The sequence below is a fragment of the Chlorocebus sabaeus genome, chromosome 1 (assembly GCF_047675955.1).
Source record: "Chlorocebus sabaeus isolate Y175 chromosome 1, mChlSab1.0.hap1, whole genome shotgun sequence".
NCBI lineage: Eukaryota > Metazoa > Chordata > Mammalia > Primates > Cercopithecidae > Chlorocebus > Chlorocebus sabaeus.
This window is the reverse complement of record NC_132904.1, coordinates 495,044-516,415: the sequence shown is the minus strand read 5'-3', so window position 1 is coordinate 516,415 and position 21,372 is coordinate 495,044. Positions and strand designations below refer to the sequence as shown.

At 52.8% G+C, this 21,372-nt stretch overlaps 1 protein-coding gene across 3 annotated transcripts in view; it reads left to right on the top strand.

The window, feature by feature from the left end:
* DEAF1 (DEAF1 transcription factor) overlaps positions 1 to 21,372 on the top strand; it is a 47,385-nt gene that overhangs the window by 15,511 nt on the left and 10,502 nt on the right. For 2 of the 3 annotated variants that reach the window (XM_037998763.2, XM_037998765.2), the window contains 4 exons: positions 58 to 184; positions 1,310 to 1,438; positions 2,373 to 2,501; positions 7,568 to 7,815. In XM_037998763.2, coding sequence (XP_037854691.1) covers positions 58 to 184; positions 1,310 to 1,438; positions 2,373 to 2,501; positions 7,568 to 7,815 — 633 coding nt within the window. Of the gene's footprint in view, positions 1 to 57; positions 185 to 1,309; positions 1,439 to 2,372; positions 2,502 to 7,567; positions 7,816 to 14,463; positions 14,577 to 14,693; positions 21,371 to 21,372 lie in introns of those variants that run through there. The other variant, XR_005240525.2, reaches the window with a different exon arrangement.

The following is a 21,372-nucleotide window of genomic DNA, read 5'->3' as shown; positions in this document are numbered from 1 at the left end:
AGCGCAGCATAGCTTTTGCACACACCAACGCGGTGGCCTGTCTCTTTTCTCCCCCAGAGTGGCCCAGTCAGGCTTTTTGTGCCTTACAAAAGGCGCAAGAAGGAGAATGAACTGCCCACAACTCCCGTGAAGAAGGACTCCCCCAAGAACATCACGTTGCTTCCAGCCACCGCGGCCACTACCTGTGAGTTTGAGAAAACATAGCTCTAGTTTACTGAGGGGACCTAAGTGCATTGCCTTCTCTCGTCACCACTCCCACGGCCACTGTGGGATTCTCATTTCTAAAGCACATTGCGTGGCCGGAGGGATGTCAACGCCTTCATGTTCCTTTGCAATGTGGCCCCTGGGTGGGAAGGGCTGTCCCAGTGCCCAGCTCTGTCTTGCTTCCCTGGGATCTGGGCGCTGTCGGCCTCGTCCTGGGCTGTTTCCCAGTGTCAGTGAGCAGAGCCGAGTGCCCAGCACACGCTTGAGGGACGTTTCCTGACAAGGGTGTCCTTGGTGAGGGGTTCTCAGTGCGCTGGATGAGGGCTGCACAGAACTCTGTGGGTCTTTCTCTGTGGCCGGGCTGGAGGGCAGCGTCAGGATCCAGGCTCACTGCAGCCTTGACCTCTTAGTCTCAGGCATTCCTCCCACTTCAGACTCCCAAGTAGCTGGGACCACAGGCACGTGCCGCCATGCCCAGCTAATGTTTTTATTTTTTTGTACAGACAGGATTTAAATGGGGAGAGGTAGCAATAGGAGCAAATGTCTTTGTAACAGACTTTTGTTAACTAATGTAAGTCTGGGTTTTTGCTTTTATAGAGCAAGGTCTTTCTAAAACACCCTGTTAGCTCCTTCTCGAGGCCCTGGGTGGTGGGTGCGGGAAGAGTCCCACAGCAGCAGAGTCTCGAGATCTGTCGCCAGGATTTTTTTTTTTGAGCTGGAGAGGCAGCCTTGCTGTGGGACATGGCTGCTTTTTACCTTCAGCTTGGATTAAAGACTTTTTCTTAATTTGAGCCACAAAGTATTTAAAAGTCATTGGAAGTTTTATTTTATGTTTGTTTTCTGGCTGGGCAGCAGTTTCCATGCTGGGGAGCACAGTTTAAACAGTGAACAATTGGTGGTGGCAAGTTGCCATCCTGGTTTTCTCCTCTGAGGTCTTCTCCAAGGTCTGGGATTTCCCGTATGTCCTTCACATGGGAGGGTACGGTTACCACTGCCTGCACTTTAGCCCAGGCCCCCTCAAGGATTGGTGCCCACGGGTGGCACAGGACCTGTGTGCCGTGGGTGCCACTGCCTGGCCGCGTGAAATGTGCTTCTGCCTTTCCAGTCACCGTGACCCCTTCGGGACAGATCACGACCTCGGGGGCACTGACCTTTGACCGGGCATCCACAGTAGAGGCCACTGCTGTCATATCCGAGAGTCCGGCCCAGGGTGACGTCTTCGCAGGAGCCACAGGTGAGCTGCTCCAGTGCCCACCTGACACGTCCTCAGCATATCCTTGACCATGACATCACATCCCCAGTGCCATATTGGGCTTCGTAGGCTGCTGGGTACCTCGAGAGGGAGCTTGAACCAGGCGTCTGTTGGTGGGGACAGCGTGTGAGCCACGTCAGTTGGGCGGTGCAGTGTGGGTGGGGTTGGCGTGGCAGTGGGTTACTTTTGACAGACGCCAGGGCTGGCAAAGCTGAAAATACTCTCTATCTGCCAGCTCCTGCTTCTGACTACAGTTGTGCAACAGAAGTGCGGCCTAGCCGGATGTGTGCTGGAGGATATTCTAGTAGCCATACTGAGGAAAATAAAGGAAAGAGCTACAACTGATTTTTTTTTTTTTTTTTTTTTTTTTTTTGAGACGGAGTCTTGCTCTGTATCCCGGGCTGGACTGCAGTGGCCGGATCTCAGCTCACTGCAAGCTCCGCCTCCCGGGTTCACGCCATTCTCCGGCCTCAGCCTCCCGAGTAGCTGGGACTACAGGCGCCCGCCACCGCGCCCGGCTAATTTTTTGTATTTCTTAGTAGAGACGGGGTTTCACCGTGTTAGCCAGGATGGTCTCGATCTCCTGACCTCGTGATCCGCCCGTCTCGGCCTCCCAAAGTGCTGGGATTACAGGCTTGAGCCACCGCGCCCGGCCTACAACTGATTTTTATAATCTATTTTATTTTAACTGATGTAGCCCCAATCCTATGTCAACAATTCAGGCTTGCCCCTTTCAGGGACTCGGTATCCGCGTGTGGCCATAAGCTACTATGTGTACTGAATGGCAGGGACTCAGTAGCCACGTGTGGCCATAAGCTGCTGTGTGTACTGAATGGCACAGCCTTACAATGTGATATTTAGGGCCTGCTGTGCAGACAGTCGTCCCGAGGTTCCCTGTCCCTTCTCTCGCCAACAGTCCAAGAGGCCAGCGTGCAGCCCCCATGCAGGGCCAGCCACCCTGAGCCTCACTATCCCGGCTATCAGGACAGCTGCCAGATCGCACCGTTTCCAGAAGCCGCGTTGCCAACGTCACATCCCAAAATAGGTAGGTTTGAAAGAATTCACACATGTACAGGTAATTTTCCTCAGAACTGCTTCCTGTGAAAGAATTTCTAGGTGAAATGGGATTCGTTTTGGTTTGTTTTGTTGTTGTTATTGATGCAGTAGATCAGTGGCTGGCAAAGTGTGGCCCACTGCCTATGTTTGTAAGTAAAGTTTTATTGACACACAGCCACGTCCATTCATGTGTGTGCTGTGGAAGCTGCTTTTGGTACAACAGCAGGGCACACCCCTAGAAACCAATTGGCCTGTGAAGCCGAAGTTCTTTCTGGTGAGTTTGCTGTTATCCTCTTGAAGGTAGACACTCCCCAGTGGCAGGTCTTGGTCTCCCCAGAGCTGGCACGGGCATTCGGTATCTGGTGAAAGAAAGAAAAACCAAGATTGGTATCACATGTGGCCTAAATCTTTAAAACGATGATACACTGTAAACGCATTCTAACTTTGATTTTTCGTTTAACTGCACGTTTTTTTTTGAGATGGAGTCTCACTCTATTCCCCAGGCTGGGGTGCAGTGGTGCAGTCTTGGCTCACTGCAACCTCTGCTTGGTTCAAGCCATTCTCCTGCCTCAGCCTCCCAAGTAGCTGGGATTACAGGCATGCGCCAGCACACCTGGCTAATTTTTGTATTTTTAGTAGAAACGGGGTTTCACCGTGTTGGTCAGGCTGGTCTCGAACTCCTGACCTCAAGTGATCCATCTGCCTCACCCTCCCAAAGTGCTGGGATTACAGGTGTGAGCCACCACATGCAGCCAAGATTTCTGTATAATTATACTTTCTTTTTTTTGAGATGGAGTTTCACTCTGTCGCCCAGGCTGGAGTGCAGTGGCATGATCTCGGCTCACTGCAACTTCTGCCTGCCAGGTTCGAGCAATTCTCCTGCCTCAGCCTCCCGAGTAGCTGGGACTACAGGCGTACGCCACCATGCCCGGCTAATTTTTTTTTTTTGTAATTTTAGTAGAGATGGGGTTTCACAATGCTGGTCAGGCTGGTCTCGAATTCCTAACCTCGTGATCTGTTCGTCTCGGCGTCCCAAAGTGCTAGGATTACAGGCATGAGCCATGCATGTTTTCCATTTTTCACTATCACAGACAGTGCAAGAAACTTGTTCATGAAAAACTTACCTTATCATTTTCATTTGGTTGTTTCATTATTCTCTCTTTTGCCTATCTAAACTCTTTCCATCTTTAAAGCTTACCTCAGGGCTGGGCGTGGTGGCTTACCCCACCCCCTTTTTTTTTTTTTTTTTTTTTGAGATGGAGTCTCGCTCTGTCGCCCAGGCTGGAGTGCAGTGGCCAGATCTCAGTTCACTGCAAGCTCCACCTCCTGGGTTTATGCCATTCTCCTGCCTCAGCCTCCCGAGTAGCTGGGACTATAGGCGCCCGCCACCTCGCCCGGCTAGTTTTTTGTATGTTTTAGTAGAGATGGGGTTTCACCGGGTTAGCCAGGATGGTCTCGATCTCCTGACCTCGTGATCTGCCCGTCTTGGCCTCCCAAAGTGCTGGGATTACAGGCTTGAGCCACCGCGCCCGGCCCCCTTTTGTTTTTTTAGATGGAGTCTTGCTCTGTTGCCCAGTCTGGAGTGCAGACTACAAGCGTGCACCACCATGCCTGGCTAATCTTTGTATTTTTAGTAGAGACGGAATTTCGCCATGTTGGCCAGGATGGTCTTCATCTCTTGACCTCATGATATGCCCGGTTCGGCCTCCCAAAGTGCTTGGATTACAGGCGTGTAATCCCAGTTACAGGGGGATTAAATCACCCCTTTAATCCCAGCACTTTAGGAGACCGCGACCAGGAGTTTGAGACCAGCCTGGGCAACATAAGGAGACCCTATCTCTATTAACTGGAAAAAAAAAAAAAGGGGGTGGGTGGGTGTTGGTGAAGTATTTATACCAAGAAATCAGCAAATGCTTGAAATCAGGGCTTTTTCTCCAGGAGGGCTGGGGGTTCACATCAACCGCTCGCCCCTGGTGCAAGGTGTGCATGTGGCTCCTGGTCTCTGTCCCCGGGTGCCCTTGGTGGGCAGAAGTCGGAAACGTTCTCATGTGCACATGTGCACGTTTGTGCTCCAGGTCTGTGTGTGTTAAAAGCCGTGAGTTTGCCTCAGTGTCTCTAGTTCCAGTGCAGAACCTCAGGGTTTGTTCTAGTTCCTTTCCTTTCCCACTTTGTAACTTCCTTCTCCAATTGCAAGAAACGCCACTGGGCGGGGGCTCATGCCTGTAATCCCAGCACTTCGGGAGGCCGAAGTGGGCAGACCACCTGAGGTCAGGAGTTCGAGACCAACATGACCAACGTGGAGAAACCCCATCTCTACTAAAAATACAAAATGAGCCAGGCCTGGTGGCAGATGCCTGTAATCCCAGCTACTCGGGAGGCTGAGACAGGAGAATCACTTGAACCCGGGAGGCGGAGGTTTTGGTGAGCCGAGATGGCGCCATTGCACTCCAGCCTGGGCAACAAAAGCTAAACTCCATCTCAAAAAAAAAAAGGAGAGAGAAAAGAAAAGAAACTCACCTACCATTATCTTTAATAAATCTCCTATGTGTGACTGCAGGCGCCCAGGAAGACTTTCCAGGTGGGTGGAGTTGAAAGCAGGGGTTCTTTTGTCAGCTTGACTCTTTAGAAGATTTAGCCTGGGGCCGGGCGCGGTGGCTCACGCCTGTAATCCCAGCACTTTGGGCGCCCTTGGATCACCTGAGGTCAGGAGACCGGCCTGGCCAACATGGTGAAACCCCATCTCTACCAGAAATACAAAAACTAGCCGGCCGTGGTAGTGGATGCCTGTAATCCCAGCTACTTGGGAGGCTGAAGCAGGCGAATCGCTTGAACCCGGGAGGCAGGGAGCCAAGATGACACCACTGCCCTCCAACTTGGGCAACAGAGCGAGACTCTGATTTAGCTGCTTCCCTCCCCGGTCATTGTCCTCAGCTCTGATTCCGTGAACGTTTCCAGGTCCAGCAGCCACATTCGGATGAGTTTTACAACGTGGAGCTGGGTGGGTGGAGCGGGAAGGGATGGGACATCTTCCTGCCTCTTTTGTGCGCTGGGGGGATGTCAGGTGCTGGGGGGGTGTCACGTGCTAGAGGGATGTCAGGTGCTGGGGGGTGTCAGGTACTGGGGGTGTGTCAGGTACTGGGGGGTGTCAGGTACTGGGGGGTGTCAGGTGCTGGGGGGTGTCAGGTACTGGGGGGTGTCAGGTACTGGGGGTGTGTCAGGTACTGGGGGGTGTCAGGTGCTGGGGGGGTGTGTCAGGTACTGGGGGTGTCAGGTACTGGGGGTGTGTCAGGTACTGGGGGGTGTCAGGTACTGGGGGGTGTCAGGTACTGGGGGTGTGTCAGGTACTGGGGGGTGTCAGGTGCTGGGGGTGTCAGGTACTGGGGGTGTCAGGTACTGGGGGTGTCAGGTGCTGGGGTGTGTCAGGTACTAGGGGGTGTCAGGTACTGAGGGTGTCAGGTGCTGGGGGGTGTCAGGTACTGGGGGTGTCAGGTGCTGGGGTGTGTCAGGTACTGGGGGGTGTCAGGTGCTGGGGGGTGTGTCAGGTACTGGGGGGTGTCAGGTACTGGGGGTGTGTCAGGTACTGGGGGGGTGTCAGGTGCTGGGGGGGTGTCAGGTACTGGGGGGTGTCAGGTACTGGGGGGGTGTCAGGTACTGGGGGTGTGTCAGGTACTGGGGGGTGTCAGGTGCTGGGGTGTGTCAGGTGCTGGGTGTGTCAGGTGCTGGGGGGTGTGTCAGGTGCTGGGGGGTGTCAGGTACTGGGGGGTGTCAGGTGCTGTGGGGTGTCAGGTGCTGGGGGGTGTCAGGTGCTGGGGGTGTCAGGTACTGGGGGGTTGTCAGGTACTGGGGTGTGTCAGGTACTGGGGGTGTCAGGTACTGGGGGTGTCAGGTACTGGGGGGTGTCAGGTACTGGGGGTATGTCAGGTACTGGGGGGTGTCAGGTGCTGGGGGGTGTCAGGTGCTGGGGGTGTCAGGTGCTGGGGGGTGTCAGGTGCTGGGGAGATGTCATCGGGCAGTGATTTGTTGTTTGTTGGTCAGTATTTTACCCAACTTCCCGACATTATGTGAGAATTTTCTTTTTTTTTTTTGAGGTGGAGTCTTGCTCTGTCACCCAGGCTATAGTACAGTGGCATGATCTCAGCTCACCGCAATCTCCGCCTCCCGGGTTCAAATGATTCTCATGCCTCAGCCTCCCAGGTAGCTGGGATTATAGACACTTTCACACCTAGCTAATTTTTGTATTTTTTGGTGGAGATCGGGTTTCACCATGTTGATCAGCCTGGCCTCGAACTCCTGACCTCAAGGGATCTGCCCGCCTCAGCCTCCCAAAGTGCTGGGATTACAGGTGTGAGCCACCATACCTGGCATTTTTTCTTTTTAAGACAGGGTCTTATTAGGTCATCAAGGCCAAAGGACGGTGGTACAGTCATGGCTCTCTGTAGCCTCGACCACCTGGGCTCCAACCATCCTCCCGCCTCAGCTTCCTAAGTAACTGGGATCACAGGTGGATGCCGCCATACCTAGCTAGTTGTTTTTGTTTTTGATTTTTGTTTCATAGAGACAAGGTCTTGCTATGTTGCCTAGGCTCAAGTGATCCTCCCACCTCAGCCTCCCAAAGTGTAGGGATTACAGGCATGAGCCACTGCGCTGAGTGATTAGAATTTTTTTTTTTAATTTTATTTATTTATTTATTTGAGACAGAGTCTCATTCTGTCACCCAAGCTGGAGTACAGTGTCACAATCTCGACTCACTGCAAGCTCTGCCTCCCGGCTTCACACCTTTCTCCTGCCTCAGCCTCCCTAGTAGCTGGGACTACAGGCACCGGCCACCACGCCTGTCTAATTTTTTGTATTTTTTTTTAGCAGAGACTGGGTTTTACTGTGTTAGCCAGGGTGGTCTCAATCTCCTGACCTCATGATCCGCCCGCCTTGGCTTCCCAAAGTGCTGGGATGACAGGCGTGAGCCACTGCGGCCAGCTGAGAATTTTTAACGGGGGCCATTTTGAAGCTAGGAAATTGATTCATTTCTTGGTTTATTTTGCTTTCCAAATGCTCTAGTGTTGACATCCCTGCCTGCGCTTGCTGTCCCACCCCCGACTCCCACCAAAGCAGCACCTCCCGCGTTGGTCAATGGGCTGGAGCTGTCAGAGCCGCGGAGCTGGCTGTACCTGGAGGAGATGGTCAACTCCTTGCTCACCACCGCGCAGCAGCTGAAGACGCTGTTTGAGCAAGCCAAACATGCCAGCACCTACCGAGAAGCTGCCGCAAACCAGGCCAAGATCCACGCTGATGCAGAGCGGAAGGAGGTAACCTTGGAATAAATGGGTAGACACGACCTGTACTGAGTCCCCCAGGCCGCCCTGGCGCCTGTGCCCAGCCGTGTAAGACCCACCTTGGCCCACAAGGCCCCTGCCCCACCTTTCTGGAAAAGGGAGCTGTGGAGAGTCATTTACAAATGAAGCTTTTCCTACAGAAAAGTGGCAGCTATCAGTGTCAAGGTGGTTTTGGGTTTTGTAAAGAAGGTTTCTTTGTTTCGGAAAGGGAAACGATTTTATGCACATCAGCCATTCTGAATACTCAGCTTTTCTAGACGTTATTCACACTTCAGGTTGTCTTCCCCAGTGAAATGTGCTCATGTTTTATGAAGTTTGGAGAACATCATCTGTTGAGTCTCTGAGTATCGGTGACTGGCAGGGCGAATGCTCTGCGCCTTCCTGGTGCCGAGCTCCCTCCATCTGCTGTTACAAAGCCCTGCCAGCTCTGGCACGTTCTTCAGAAGGCGGCTCCTGTGCGTGGTGGGAGGCTCCCATGTTTTCTGCAGCTTCCTCTTACTGCAGCACAAGCAAAAGGTCACTTAGGCCCCTTCGACCTCTTTTCATATGAAGTCTCTACTTCATATGAACCCTTTACTTAGATTGAAGACTTTTAGGTAATGTAAAGGTTTGAGTGGGTGACATGAATAGAGTAGAGAGAAATTACTAGAGCCCGAGTCAGCTGGAGAGACAATGTCACTTTGTCACCCAGGCTGGAGTACAGAGATGTGACCTCGGCTCACTGCAACCTCACGTTCCCAAGCTCAAGCAATCCTCCGGCCTCAGCCCCCCAGTAGCTGGGACTGTGGGCGTGTGCCACCATGCTTGGCTGATTTTTGTATTTTTCATAGACAGAGGGTCTCGCTGTGCTGCTAGGCTGATCTCCAACTCCTGAGCGCAAGCCATGCACCCACCTCAGCCTCCCAAAGTGCTGGGAGTACAGGCGTGAACCACCGTGCCCGGCCAAAATGTTTCGTTAATTAATTAGCTAGATCACTTGATCCCAGGGGATAGAGGCTGCAGTGAGCCGTGATCACGCCACTGTGCTCCAGCCTCGGCAACAGAATGAGACCCTGTCTCAAAAAATCAAAAAGAAGTGTTTTGATCATGTATATACTCTTTGTGGTGAATATTACATATACCCTTGAAAAGAGTTTTATTCAGTCATTGGTTTTCGTTTTCTGTAACGTCATTAGGTCAAGGTGGTTCATAGTGTGGTTCAAATCTTGTTTTTCTTCAACCTAAAGATGTACTTTTAGCATTTCTTTTCATATCGATCTGTTGGCCATGAACTCTCTGTTTTTGTTTATCTGTAATGTCCCTCTTTCACCTTTATTTTCGAGGGACATTTTTGAGTGACGTGGAATTCTGGGTTGTCACTTACATATATATATATGGTTTTTTTTTTTTTGAGACAAGTCTCACTCTTGTGTTCCAGGTTGGAGTGCAGCGGCGCAATCTTGGCTCACTGCAACCTCCGCTTCCCAGGTTCAAGCAATTCCCCTGCCTCAGCCTCCTGAGTAGCTGGGACTATAGGTGTGTGCCACCCCACCCAGCTAATTTTTGTATTTTTGGTAGAGACGGGGTTTCGCACGTTGCTCAGGCTGGTTTGAACTCCTGGGTTCAAGTGATCCACCCGCCTGGGCCTCCCAAAGTGCTGGGATTACAGGAATGAGCTAACACACTGGCCTATTTATTTATTTATTATTTTTTGAGACAGAGTCTTGCTCTGTCACCAGGCTGGAGTATAGTGGCCCCATCTCGGCTCACTGCAACCTCCAGCTCCTTGGTTCAAGTGATTCTCCTGCCTCAGCCTCCTGAGTAGCTGGGATCACAGGCGCACACCACCATACCCAGCTAATTTTTTGTATTTTTTTTATTAGAGACGGGGTTTTGCCGTGTTGGCCAGACCGGTCTTGAACTCCTGACCGACCTCAGGTGTTTCACCCACCTCGGCCTCCCAAAGTGCTGGGATTACCGGCGTGAGCCACCACACCTGGTCTCAGGATCTACTTCTTTTGGCTAATTTTTCCCTTCACCGTGGATCCTGTTATCCCTTCTTCACACGTCTAGTACTTCCTGATTGTCTGTTGGAATTTTAGTTTATATACTGTTAATATGGTGGAGTTTATATGGTAGAGACTCTGAATTCTGTTGGATTCTGTTGTCTTCCCCTGAAGAGTGTGGGCTTTGTTCTCGCAGGCTGAATTCCCGCCGATCACCCTGAAGAGGCTCAGTGTTTATGCTGTTAGGACAGGTCTGACTGGCTTTTGCTTCTGCCTGACACATCCTTAGTCTTGGATCTGCGAAGGTGTGGTTTTCCTGGATGTTCCTGGGAAGCCTGAGGTGTTTTTAAGCCTCTAACTTGTGAAGGTTGAAAATCCAGACTCTCAGGTGGTAAGCAACAGCCGCCATCTCAACTCAGTGTTCTCCGTCCTCCAGCCGTCCGTTTCTGCTAGGCCCCTGGGAGTCTTCCCCACACACTGCATCAGCAGCTCAGGGTCAGACAAGTACGTGGGGAGCATTTATGTGCTGGATGGGGATGTCTTCTCTCTGTGCCTGCTCCTTTCTGGGGTTTCTCCCCTCATTTTCCAGGCACTTTGTCAGCTCCAGCCAGGGTGACTGCAGCCTCCTACCATGGTGTGGCCACCCACGTCTGGTGGCCTGGGTTGGCCTCTGGGAGAAGCCATCCTGGCTCCATCTCCCTGCTGTGTCACCTGTCCCTGCTACATCACCTGTCCCTGCTGCGTTACCTGGCTGCCTCTCTCCCCTGCCCATTCGGCAGTCAGAGTGTCTGATGCCGCTGGATCAGCCGGGTCCCTGCCCTGAAAGGCTGGGCTTTGAATTTTATTTGTAATTTTATGTACTTCTGTGAAAGAAATGTGACATGAAATCCCTTTTCCTTAAAATCCCATTTAGTAGACGGCTAAGCCTTTTAAAAAGTTAGAAACGGCGGCCCCTTTCTTGGCTGGAAGCAGCTGTTGTAGTGAACATCCGTGCTTCTGAAAATGTCAGGAGTTAGAAGAAATGTCAGGAAGTGTTAGAAGCATTGTGTGCCCTTTCTCTCAGGCTGTGTATCAGACGTGTCATTTGTAAAGCCATTAGTTGAATCGCTGAGTCAGGACTTAGAGGGACCAAGTGTGACACCCTATCCTCCTCCTCTCAGTGTGAATAGCTGAGCCAGGACTTAGAGGCTCTGAGTGTGACGCCCTGTCCTCCTGCTCTCAGTGTGAATAGCTGAGTGAGGACTTAGAGGGACCAAGTGTGATGCCCTATCTTCTCTCTTCCTCCTCTCAGTGCCATGGCTTGGGGTGGACGCTGCTTCACACTCCTGCATGGTGGCCCAGACACAGTGGGTTTCATTTTCTTTTCTTTTTTTTTCTTTTTTCTGGTGGCTACAAAAGTGAACTGTTTTTTTTTTTTTTTTCTTTTTCTTGAGACAGAGTTTCACTCTTGTTGCCCAGGCTGGAGTGCAATGGCGTGATCTCAGCTCACTTCCACCTCCTGGCGGAATCAAGCGATTCTTCTGCCTCAGCCTCCTGAGTAGCTGGGATTACAGGCACGTGCCACCACGCCTGGATGATTTTGTATTTTTAGTAGAGACGGGGTTTCTTCATGTTGGTCACCTGGTCTCGAACTCCCAACCTCACGTGATCTGCCCGCCTCAGCTTCCCAAAGTGCTGGGATTATAAGGCGTGAGCTACTGCACCCAGCCCTGTTTTGTCCATTTTCTTGAGACATCTTAAATAAATGAACCTACAACTTTGGGAAGCCACGCTAACAGACAGGACCACAGTGCTTCCTGTGATGGGGCCATCTCCTAGAGTCCAGCAGACCAGACCTTTGCAAGAAAAACCGCTGAGGAGATGGAGGAGGAAAGGTCAAAAGCCTGATATTCACTCCAGAGGCGTCTTTTTTTTTTTTTTTTTTTTTTTTTTTTGATGAGTCTTGCTCTGTCACCCAGGTTGAAGTACAGTGGCAGGATCTCAGCTCACTGCAACCTCCACCTCCCGGGTTCAAGCAATTCTCCTGCCTCAGTCTCCCAAGTGGTTGGAATTACAGGTGCGCACCAGCACGCCTGGCTAATTTTTGTGTTTTTAGTAGAGATGGGGTTTCGCCATATTGGCCAGGCTGGTTTTGAACTCCTGACCTCAAGTGATCCACCCTCCTTGGCCTCCCAAAGTGCTGGGATTACAGACGTAAGCCACCATGCCCAGCTAAGTTGTGTGTTTTTTATAGAGACAGGATCTCGCTATGTTGCCCAGGCTGGTCCTGAATACCTGGTCTCAAGAAATTCGCCCAGTCAGCTTCCCAGAGTCCGGGACTCTAGGCATGAGCCCCTGCTCTTGGCCCCCAGGCCAGTAGTGAAAAACAAGATATCATCCCTTTCAGAGCATCAGGATGGTGGTTGTGATCAGGGAGGCTGGGAACAGGCATCGTGCCCTCTGGGGGTGCGGCAGGCTCACTTGACTGGAAGAGATTTTCATGGTGCCACTGCCCCCTGCTGTCCTGCTGACCGCTCTGCTCTCCTGCTGACCCCCCTGCTGCCCTGCTGACCCCTCTGCTGCCTACTGACCCCTCTGCTGCCTGCTGACCCCTCTGCTGCCTGCTGACCCCTCTGCTGCGCTGCTGATCCCCCTGCTCTCCTGCTGACCAGTCGCTCTGCTGCCCTGCTGACCCCCCTGCTCTCCTGCTGACCCCCCTGCTCTCCTGCTGACCCCTCTGCTGCCTGCTGACACCCCTGCTGAGGGCTGACCTGGTGAACAGTCATGGGCTCTTGCAGACGTGGTTGCCTGTGCCCATGCCGTGTGCATGCAGCCATTCTAGCAAAGGTGATGGTCACTTGGACCATTGTGGTGATATCATGGCTACAGCACCCAGGCCGGAGCAAGGCCACTGGGGTCTGGTGAGATGATGGCTCTGAATCAGACGCGGAGATTCCGTTGAGATCAGCCCCACAGGCATCTTATGAGAGCTCGGAGGTGAGGCCCATTCTGTAAGGACTTCTGCGTGTCTTCAGCCTGTGTCCCGTCAGCCGGCGGTGACAGCAGCACAGAGCAGCGTCCGGGAGCCTGGGGGTGCGGACTGGGACGGGCGGGAGTTGGAAGTCGGCGAGGGGAGGAAGGTGGCTGCATGTTGACCTCCTCCTGCCTGTAGGAAGGACCGAATGGTTCCCCCAACAGTAGGATGAAAGTGAGTTTTTGTGGCCACTGCAGAATGGAAGGAAGGCTTTACGCCGGGGTGTCCAATCTTTTCTCTTCCCTGGGCCACACTGGAAGAAGAGGAATTGTCTTGGGCCACACATTAAAAATCTCATCTTTTTTTTGTTTTTTCTTTTTATGAGACGGAGTCTTGCTCTGTTGCCCAGGCTGGAGTGTGGTGACATGATCTCAACTCACCACACACAACCTCTGCCTCCCGGGTTCAAGTGATTCTCTTGCCTCAGCGTCTCGAGTAGCTGGGATTACAGGTGCGCACCACTGCGCCCGCCTAGTTTTTTTATTTTTCTTAGTAGAGACAGGGTTTTGCCATGTTGGCCAGGCTGGTCTTGAACACTTGACCTTGTGATCCACCCGCCTTGGCGTCTCAAAGTGCTGGGATTACAGGCATGAGCCACCGTGCCCGGCCCATAATGTTTTAAGAAAGTTTATGAATTTGTGTTGAGACTCATGCAAAGCCATCCTGGGCTGCATGCAGCCCACGGGCCATGGGTTGGACAAGCTTGTTTTGTGCCATTAAATAGTTATTTGTAATTAGTGCTGGAAAATCAGGGTTTGACAGGCAGGCAGCACTGTCTCTGAATGGAAAGGTCCAGGTGTGAGGATGAGGAAGCCTCGCTCATGAGCACCCATCACAGAGCTCCCGTGCCTCCAGCAGTGGGAGGGCAGGCCTGACACTGCCACTTCGACATTTTATCTGGAATGTGTTTTTTTTTGAGATGGAATTTCGCTCTAGTTGCCCAGGCTGGAGTGTGAAGGCACAATCTCAGCTCACTGCAACCTGTGCCTCCCAGGTTCAAGCGATTCTTCTGCCTCAGCCTCCCAAGTAGCTGGGGTTATAGGCGCCTGCCACCACGCCTGGCTAATTTTTGTATTTTTAGTAGACACGGGGTTTCACCATGTTGGCCAGGCTGGTGTTGAACCCCTGACCTCAGGTGATCCGCCTGCCTTGGCCTCCCAAAGTGCTGGGATTACAGGCATGAGCCTCCGTACCCGGCCTTTTATCTGGAATTAAAAAAAAAAAAAAAAATCAAATGTAGCCCAGCTGAAGCTATTAAGGGGATTGTTGCCAGTTTTAACCATGGGAAATCTGCATTCGCGTGTATGTAATGAGCTCTGCAGAGATTCAGCAAGGCAGAAGAGCAGACGCCCTTGGCTGTCAAGGGCACAGTATCCAGTGGAAGCCAGCCGAGTGGCTGCAGGGTCTTCGACTCACGGCCGTGGCCCCAACTTGTTGGCCATGCTGCCCTGAGCCCAAACCCCATTCCTCCAGCCTGTTCCTGTTTCTAGTAGCTCTCTCTCAGCCTTTCTTCAGTCTCCCTAACTTCCTTTTAAAGTGTTAAATATAGCACAGCACAGAAGTGTATGAAAGGGAGAAGAATATGTAAGTTAGACAGTAAATAACAATGTCATTGACTCCTAGGGAGCTCAGAAATAGGTCTGTGCTGTGCCCGGATGGTGCCTCCGTGCCTGGGGATCTGGAAGGGTGGAGCCAGACCCAGAGCAGCCGCTTCCCCGTGGGCCTCTCCCAGCATGGTAAGGCCGCCGGTGCCACAGGCAGCGCCGAGAGGGGCTTGTGTTTCGGTGACATTTCCCTGAAGTCCAGGCATGGGGGTTTTGTAAATGAGGGCTTTTGCCTGCCTTGTTCTCTAGTGTCAGCCTAACATTCACGTGAGCCAGATCGGCCTGGCCAGACCCGCGGCAGTTCAGTCACCGTTCTGCATCAGAGGGCAGATTCCAAAGCCGGACCCGTGTCCCGCCGTGGCCGAGTGAGCGAGGGTTGCTGGTGTCTTTGGGATACTCGGGAGCAGCCCGCCATCTCCACGTCCCCAGGGAACTCTTCGGAGCACGGCCGGCAGCGTGGAAGCCCCCAGAAACGCAGCCTCGGAGTCTCCCGAGGGAGCTGGGGGTGTGGTGAGACGGGAGGGGCGGCCAGGTGCCCGGGACAGGGTGAAGCGGCACTGGTGGGGGCAGGCTGGGAAAAGCACAGAGGTGGCTGCGCATTCCCACCTCAGCGGGACCCAGCCTGACCAGCGGGACCCAGCCTGACCAGCGGGATGAGGTGTGTGGGCTTCCGGGGGCAGGGGTGGGGCAGGTTGTAAATTTGATTTTGCCCGATGCTTCCTCAGAGATCTGTATCATGGTCATTTCATAGAAACGGCAAACTCTGTCCCAGCTCAAAAAGATGCTATTAGACTAATCCTTTGATCTCCTTACGCGTGCGGCTCAGCTTTCAGCTAAATCTGCTTGATTTTATGAGGGTTTTCTCTTATTTCTGTTGCTTTCTCAAGGGAGAGTAATCCAGTCTAATTTACATTTCTCTTACTTTTAAGCTGAGCTGCTGCACCCTCACGGGAGACAGTCATGGGGAGCCCTCTGCCCCATGGTGGGTGTCAGTGAAGCCACAGTGGTCCGGGGGGCAGACCTCAAGGGTGTGCGGCAGCAGCCCCCTGGGCCCCATCTATCCGAGCCCCACCTATCCCTGCCTGCTCTGTGTCGGGGGCTTTGTATTTCAGCCTCCGTGCAGGGTGACGCTGGGGCTTCCCAGCTTCCAGTTCACAGCTTCAGGGTCCAGCAGGTTCTCCTGAAGCCCCGTCCACCACCGGCTTCCTGCTCACTCTCCCCTCTGTCTCTCCAGAGGGGACCAGGCCTGTGGAAAGAGGCGGCTGCTTCACCTGAACTCACCGCAGTGCCGGGAAAGGAGCCTCTGGGACGAGACCCAGGAGTGGATCTGCAAAGGGTACTCAGGGTTCTCCCAGCGGCTCTGAACCCCAAGGCCAAGTCGCCCTCCAGTCACCTGGCCCCTGAAGCAAGCGGAGGCCCTGTGGCCACAGTCAGTTCAGGAGTGATGGTGACATGGAGTCGGCTCCATCGAGGCTCCTGGCAGTGTTCACATCCTCTGAGAATAAGTCATAAAGAAAGCACTCCCCGTGAGATACACACTCCACCAGGCTGCCTCCAACCGCAGCCTCAACTCCATCCTGGGGGTGTCTAGGTTTTCTTTTTTATTATTATTATTTTGTATAGTTCCAGACATGTTCTCCCTCTGTCACCCAGGCTGGAGTGCAGTGGTGCGACCTCGGCTCACTGCAACCTCCACGTCCTAGGCTCAAGCGATCCTCCCACCTCAGCCTCTCTAGTAACTGAGAGGTGCATGCCACGATGCCCAGCTAATTTTTTTTTATATATATAGACAGGGTTTTGCCATGTCACCCATGCTGGCCTTAAACTCTTGGGCTCAAGCGATGCTCCTGCCTCAGCCTCCCAAAGTGCTGGGATTACAGGTATAGCCACTATGCCTGGCCAGTATCTAGGTTTTCAAGTTAGACTTAGTTTTATTTGCAGAAAGAATAATGAATACGTTATTAGCTTATTCTTTGATGGTTAAAAAATTAATAGGCATTGGCAGGCAGCGGTGGCTCACACCTGTCATCCCAGCATTTTGGGAGGTTGAGGCGAGCGGATCACGAGGTTAGGAGAGCGAGACCATCCTGGCTAACACGGTGAAACTTCGTCTTTACTGAAAATACAAAAAACTAGCTGGGCGAGGTGGCGGGCGCCTGTAGTCCCAGCTATTCGGGAGGTGGAGGCAGGAGAATGGCGTGAACCTGGGAGGCGGAGCTTTCAGTGAGCCAAGATCTGGCCACTGCACTCTAGCCTGGGCGACAGAGCGAGACTCTGTCTCAAAAAAAAAAAAAAAAAAGCAAAATTAATAGGCATTTTATATGTGATCTTATGGTCTTACTCTTGGTTGGCTGTTTCTGAAGGAGTGGCTTTGTTATCTGTAATTTGTCTAATTTAAAAATCAATTATAATGAAACCAGCATATGTGATTCACAAGGCTTTTTTTCCACCTGGACCAAAGTACACCAGCTATTGTGTTGCCAGAGGTGTGTTCCCATTGTGTGATGTGCGGGTGGGGGCCCCTGCAGCAGGGAAGGCCGGCCCGGAAACCCCTTAGCAGTCTGTGCTGAGGGGCCCGCCCCACTGCTCGGGCGGGACTCCCCGAAGGGTGCTCTGCTGCAGTCTCCTCGTCTGCCCGCCCGCAGCCCAGAGAACTCTGAATGCCAATGGCAGTGCCAGCTGCTCATCAGCATGAGCTTCTCGGGGTGCCTGGGCAGGCCTGGGCACTTCTGCCCTCTGTGCCGTCCGCAGTCCTGTGATTTCCTGACGGTTTCCTGAAAGCACAGAATGGACTCGTCAATGTTCTTGGCAGCAGAAGCGCGGTGTCTTGTCCTAACCTTCTGCAACGCCGCTCACCTCTTCCACGGTAATGAATGCTTATTTTTTTATTTTATTTTTATTTTTTGAGACGGAGTCTCGCTTTGTCGTGCAGGCTGGAGTGCAATGGTGTGATCTTGGCTCACTGCAACCTCTGCCTCCCAGATTCAGGCAATTCTTCTGCCTCAGCTTCCCAAGTAGCTGGGACTACAGGCGCCTGCCGCCACGCCCCGCTAATTTTTGTATTTTTAGTAGAGACGGGGTTTCACCATGTTGGCCAGGCTGGTTTCGAACTCCTGACCTTATGATCCGCCCTCCTCGGCCTCCCAAAGTGCTGGAATTACAGGCGTGAGCCACTGCACCTGGCCAATGAATGGTTATTTTTAAAACTAAACGTATTTTGGGATAATTTTAGGTTTACAGAAAAGTTGCAGAGTGAGCACAGAGGATCCCTTCTGCCACTTCGCAGCCTCCTTTCTATAACTTCTGAGTCCACAGGGCGTGGCTGTTGTAGCTGAGAATCCAGCACTGGGTGTCACTGTGAACTCCAGACTTTGAATTTCACTATCAACATCCTGTTTCTGCTCCAGGACCTTGTCCCCGCTGCCACCTGTGGGAGATGGCCTCCCGTGCGCCATTTACCCAGCACCCTCAGGCCTGTGACGGTCTCTCAGTCTTTCCTTGTCTTCCGTGCCCTGCAGTTCTGAGGGGTCTGGCCAGGCAGTTTGTCCAGGTGCCCTGACCCAGGCTTGTCTTGTGCTTTCTGGTGGGGGCGGATGACAGGTTTCAGGGAGGAGTGCCGCCGCCTGTCTTACACCACTGTGGCGTCTCTGACAGCCAAGTGACGTTACAGACAGCTCTGACCTTCCTCACCAGAGTTAGGGTGTCTGCGACTGTCTCCTTGGTAACAGGGCTGCTTTTCCCCTTGCACATTTAGTCAGGGGGCAAGTCCACGGCCGGGGGGCTCCTCCTAGATGGGAGGACCGGAAGAGCTTGGACTTGTATTTATTTATTTGATCATTTGTTTGTATCAGGATGGGCTCATTTTATATATGTTTTAAACTCTGAGCTAGAATACTACTTTTTTTGTGATTTACACTGTCTGTCCTTGGCCCTGGGGAGCTCCTGCAGTCAGCTCCTGGGTCCCCTGATGCATCCCCATCAACAGACTTTTCATTTTGGGCCACGTCCTGACTTCCTGGCACTGTAGGGTGCTCTAGGCTCCTCCTGCATTCCCTGCCCTGGCCCAGGAACCAGCCCCTTCTCCAAGGAGCCCGGATCCTTTTACTGGAGAATCTTAGAGAGTGAGGCCTGGGTGCCAGGTGGGTCTGGTGCTGCTGGGATGTTGTCGCTTGGAGGCCCTCAGCTGCAGAGCAGGGATGAGGGTGTCACCTGTGTGTATGAACGTCTCCGCAGCCGTTTCTGTGTCTGTGAAGAGAACATGAGTTCATGCTACTGCCTCTGACTCTAATTCAGACCCCAAAGCTCCTTCTAACCTTCCTAAAACGTTATTTTTTTATTTTTTTATTTTTTTTTAAAGTTGTGCAAAGGGCATACTGCGAAAGTGCCGAGCGGTTGAAAGTCCCAGCTGAGGCCAAAGAGGTGCCCACGAGGCAACAGGACAGGCTTTCCGTTCAGTTGAGGGGTGCTGTCCTCCAGGAACTATGCTGAGGGGCAAGTACAGGACCTCCTGGTGTGTGGTGCACAGGGACTGCTGGACATGGAGCCTCGTGCCCTTCTCAGCGTTGGGGCACGCCAACCACGCTCCCGCCAGCCTCCCACCCCACCTGACCTAGGTCTCTGAGAGGCTGGACCAGGGTCCTTCCTGACCCGGCCATCCACAGAGCAACCCAGGATGTTAATAAAGCTACAGAAGCTGTGTTCTTCTTAGAGAAACTTCTGTGTGGTTACAGACTTTTTAAGAAATATTTTGTCATTTAAAGTAGAGGCACAGGCCAGGTGTGGTAGCTCATGCCTGTAATCCCAGCACTTTGGGAGGCCGACTCAGCTGGATCATTTGAGGTCAGGAGTTTGAGACCAGCCTGACCAATATGGTGAAATCCCATGTGTACTAAAAATACAAAAATATTAGCTGGGCGTGGTGGTGCGTGCCTGTAGTCCCAGCTGTGGGGAGGCTGAGGCACAAGGATTGCTTGAACCCAGGAGGCGGAGGTTGCAGTGAGCCGAGATCGCGCCACTGCACTCCAACGTGGGCAACAGAATGAGACTCCCATCTCAAAAATAAAATAAATAAATAAAAGGCTGGGCGCAGTGACTCAAGCTTGTAATCCCAGCACTTTGGGAGGCCGAGGCAGGTGGATCATGAGGTCAAGAGATCAAGACCGTCCTGGCCAACATGGTGAAACCTTGTCTCTACTTAAAAAAAAAAAAAAAAAAATAGCCAGATGTGGTGGCAGGCGCCTGTAGTCCCAGCTACTCAGGAGGTTGAGGCAGGAGAATCACTTGAACCCAGGAGGCGGAGTTGCAGTGAGCCAAGATCGTGCCACTGCACTCCAGGCTGGCAACAGAGTGAGACTCCATCTCAAAAAAATATAAAAATAAAAATAAATAAATAGAGTCGAGGTAGGGGACAACCTAAATTAGTACCAAAATGCCTCCTGTTTTCTGAAGTGAGTGGCTGAATGTTGGAGCTCTGAATGTCTTACAACTGGAAAAATGCTAAAGATCACGTTTGTGAAGAAGGGAGGCAAGCATCAGAACAGAGCCTCAGAGCCGGGCTGTGCGCGCAGGAACCGCGAGGCCGCACTGGGGTCGTTTCCGGAGCTGCTTGCAGATGCTGCCGCTCACCCACTGGCCACGGCCCCTCCCGCAGTGCCTGCGGATGATCTGGGCACGTACCGGGCGTGCGGGTCCCGGCGCCGAGGCCTCTCCTAGGCCCGGTGGCCTTCTCCGTCTCCAAGAGCATTGACAGCAGAACTCACAACTGTCAAGCACCTTAGTCATGCCACAAACTATAATCATTGACAGCATGTTGATCTATGCGCTGATTAGAAAGAAAAGCTGCAATAATGTAATTCCAGGAGAAAGTACACAAACCTCTGGTGTCTTCTTTCTTTTTTCTTTTTTTTTTTTGAGATGGAGTCTCGCTCTGTCGCCCAGGCTGGAGTGCAGTGGGACGATCTCAGCTCACTGCAAGCTCTGCCTCCTGGGTTCAAGGGATTCTCCTGCCTCAGCCTCCTGAGTAGCTGGGACTACAGACGGCCGCCACCACACCCGGCTTATTTTTTGTATTTTTTGTAGAGACGGGGTTTCACCGTGTTAGCCAGGATGGTCTCGTGATCTGCCTGCCTCGGCCTCCCAGAGTGCTGGGATTACAGGCGTGAGCCACCGCGCCCGGCCCCATGTCATCTTTTCAATCCACCACAGAAGCCGGCTCGGGTGGGGGGTGGGGATGTCGGCTGTGGTGCCCGCCGCGGCAGTTTGGGACACACGCCTGCCACGGTGCACCCAGGCTGGCGCCACCCAGGCTACCTGCTCAGGAGTGTTGGGAGTGGTGGGCTCCTGAGTCTGATTTTCTGTGCTGGCCTGGCTGGAGTGAAGCTCCTTGGAGTTTGGAGAAAGATTTCCATGCCAATTTCCCTTTTTTTTTTGAGACAGCGTCTCACTCTGTTGCCCAGGCTGGAGTGCAGTAGTGCGATCTCGGCTCACTGCAACCTCTGCCTCCCGGGTGCAAGTGATTCTCTCACCTCAGCCTCCCAAGTAGCTGGAATTACAGGCGGCCACCACCACACCCAGCTAATTTTTGTGTTTTTAGTAGAGACGGGGTTTCACAATGTTGGCTGTGCTGAACTCCTGACCTCAGGTGATCCACCCGCCTCAGCCACCCAAAGTCCTGGGATTACAGGTGTGAGCCACTGCTCCCGGGTCATGCTGATCTTCCAGTGAATGAATGTAGGGGGCAAACTGCACTGAGGCTAGGAAAGAGCTGATTCTGGAGGTGACGAGAACGTTCTGAGCAGCACTGGGGCAGAGGCGCAGTCAGGAGTCCAATGGGCAGACCTCAGGGCCTCCCTCCTGCACCTGCCTCTGACCCCGGTGTCTCAGGGGCTCTCCACAGCCGCGTCACTGACTGGCCTCTTGTGTCCTTCTT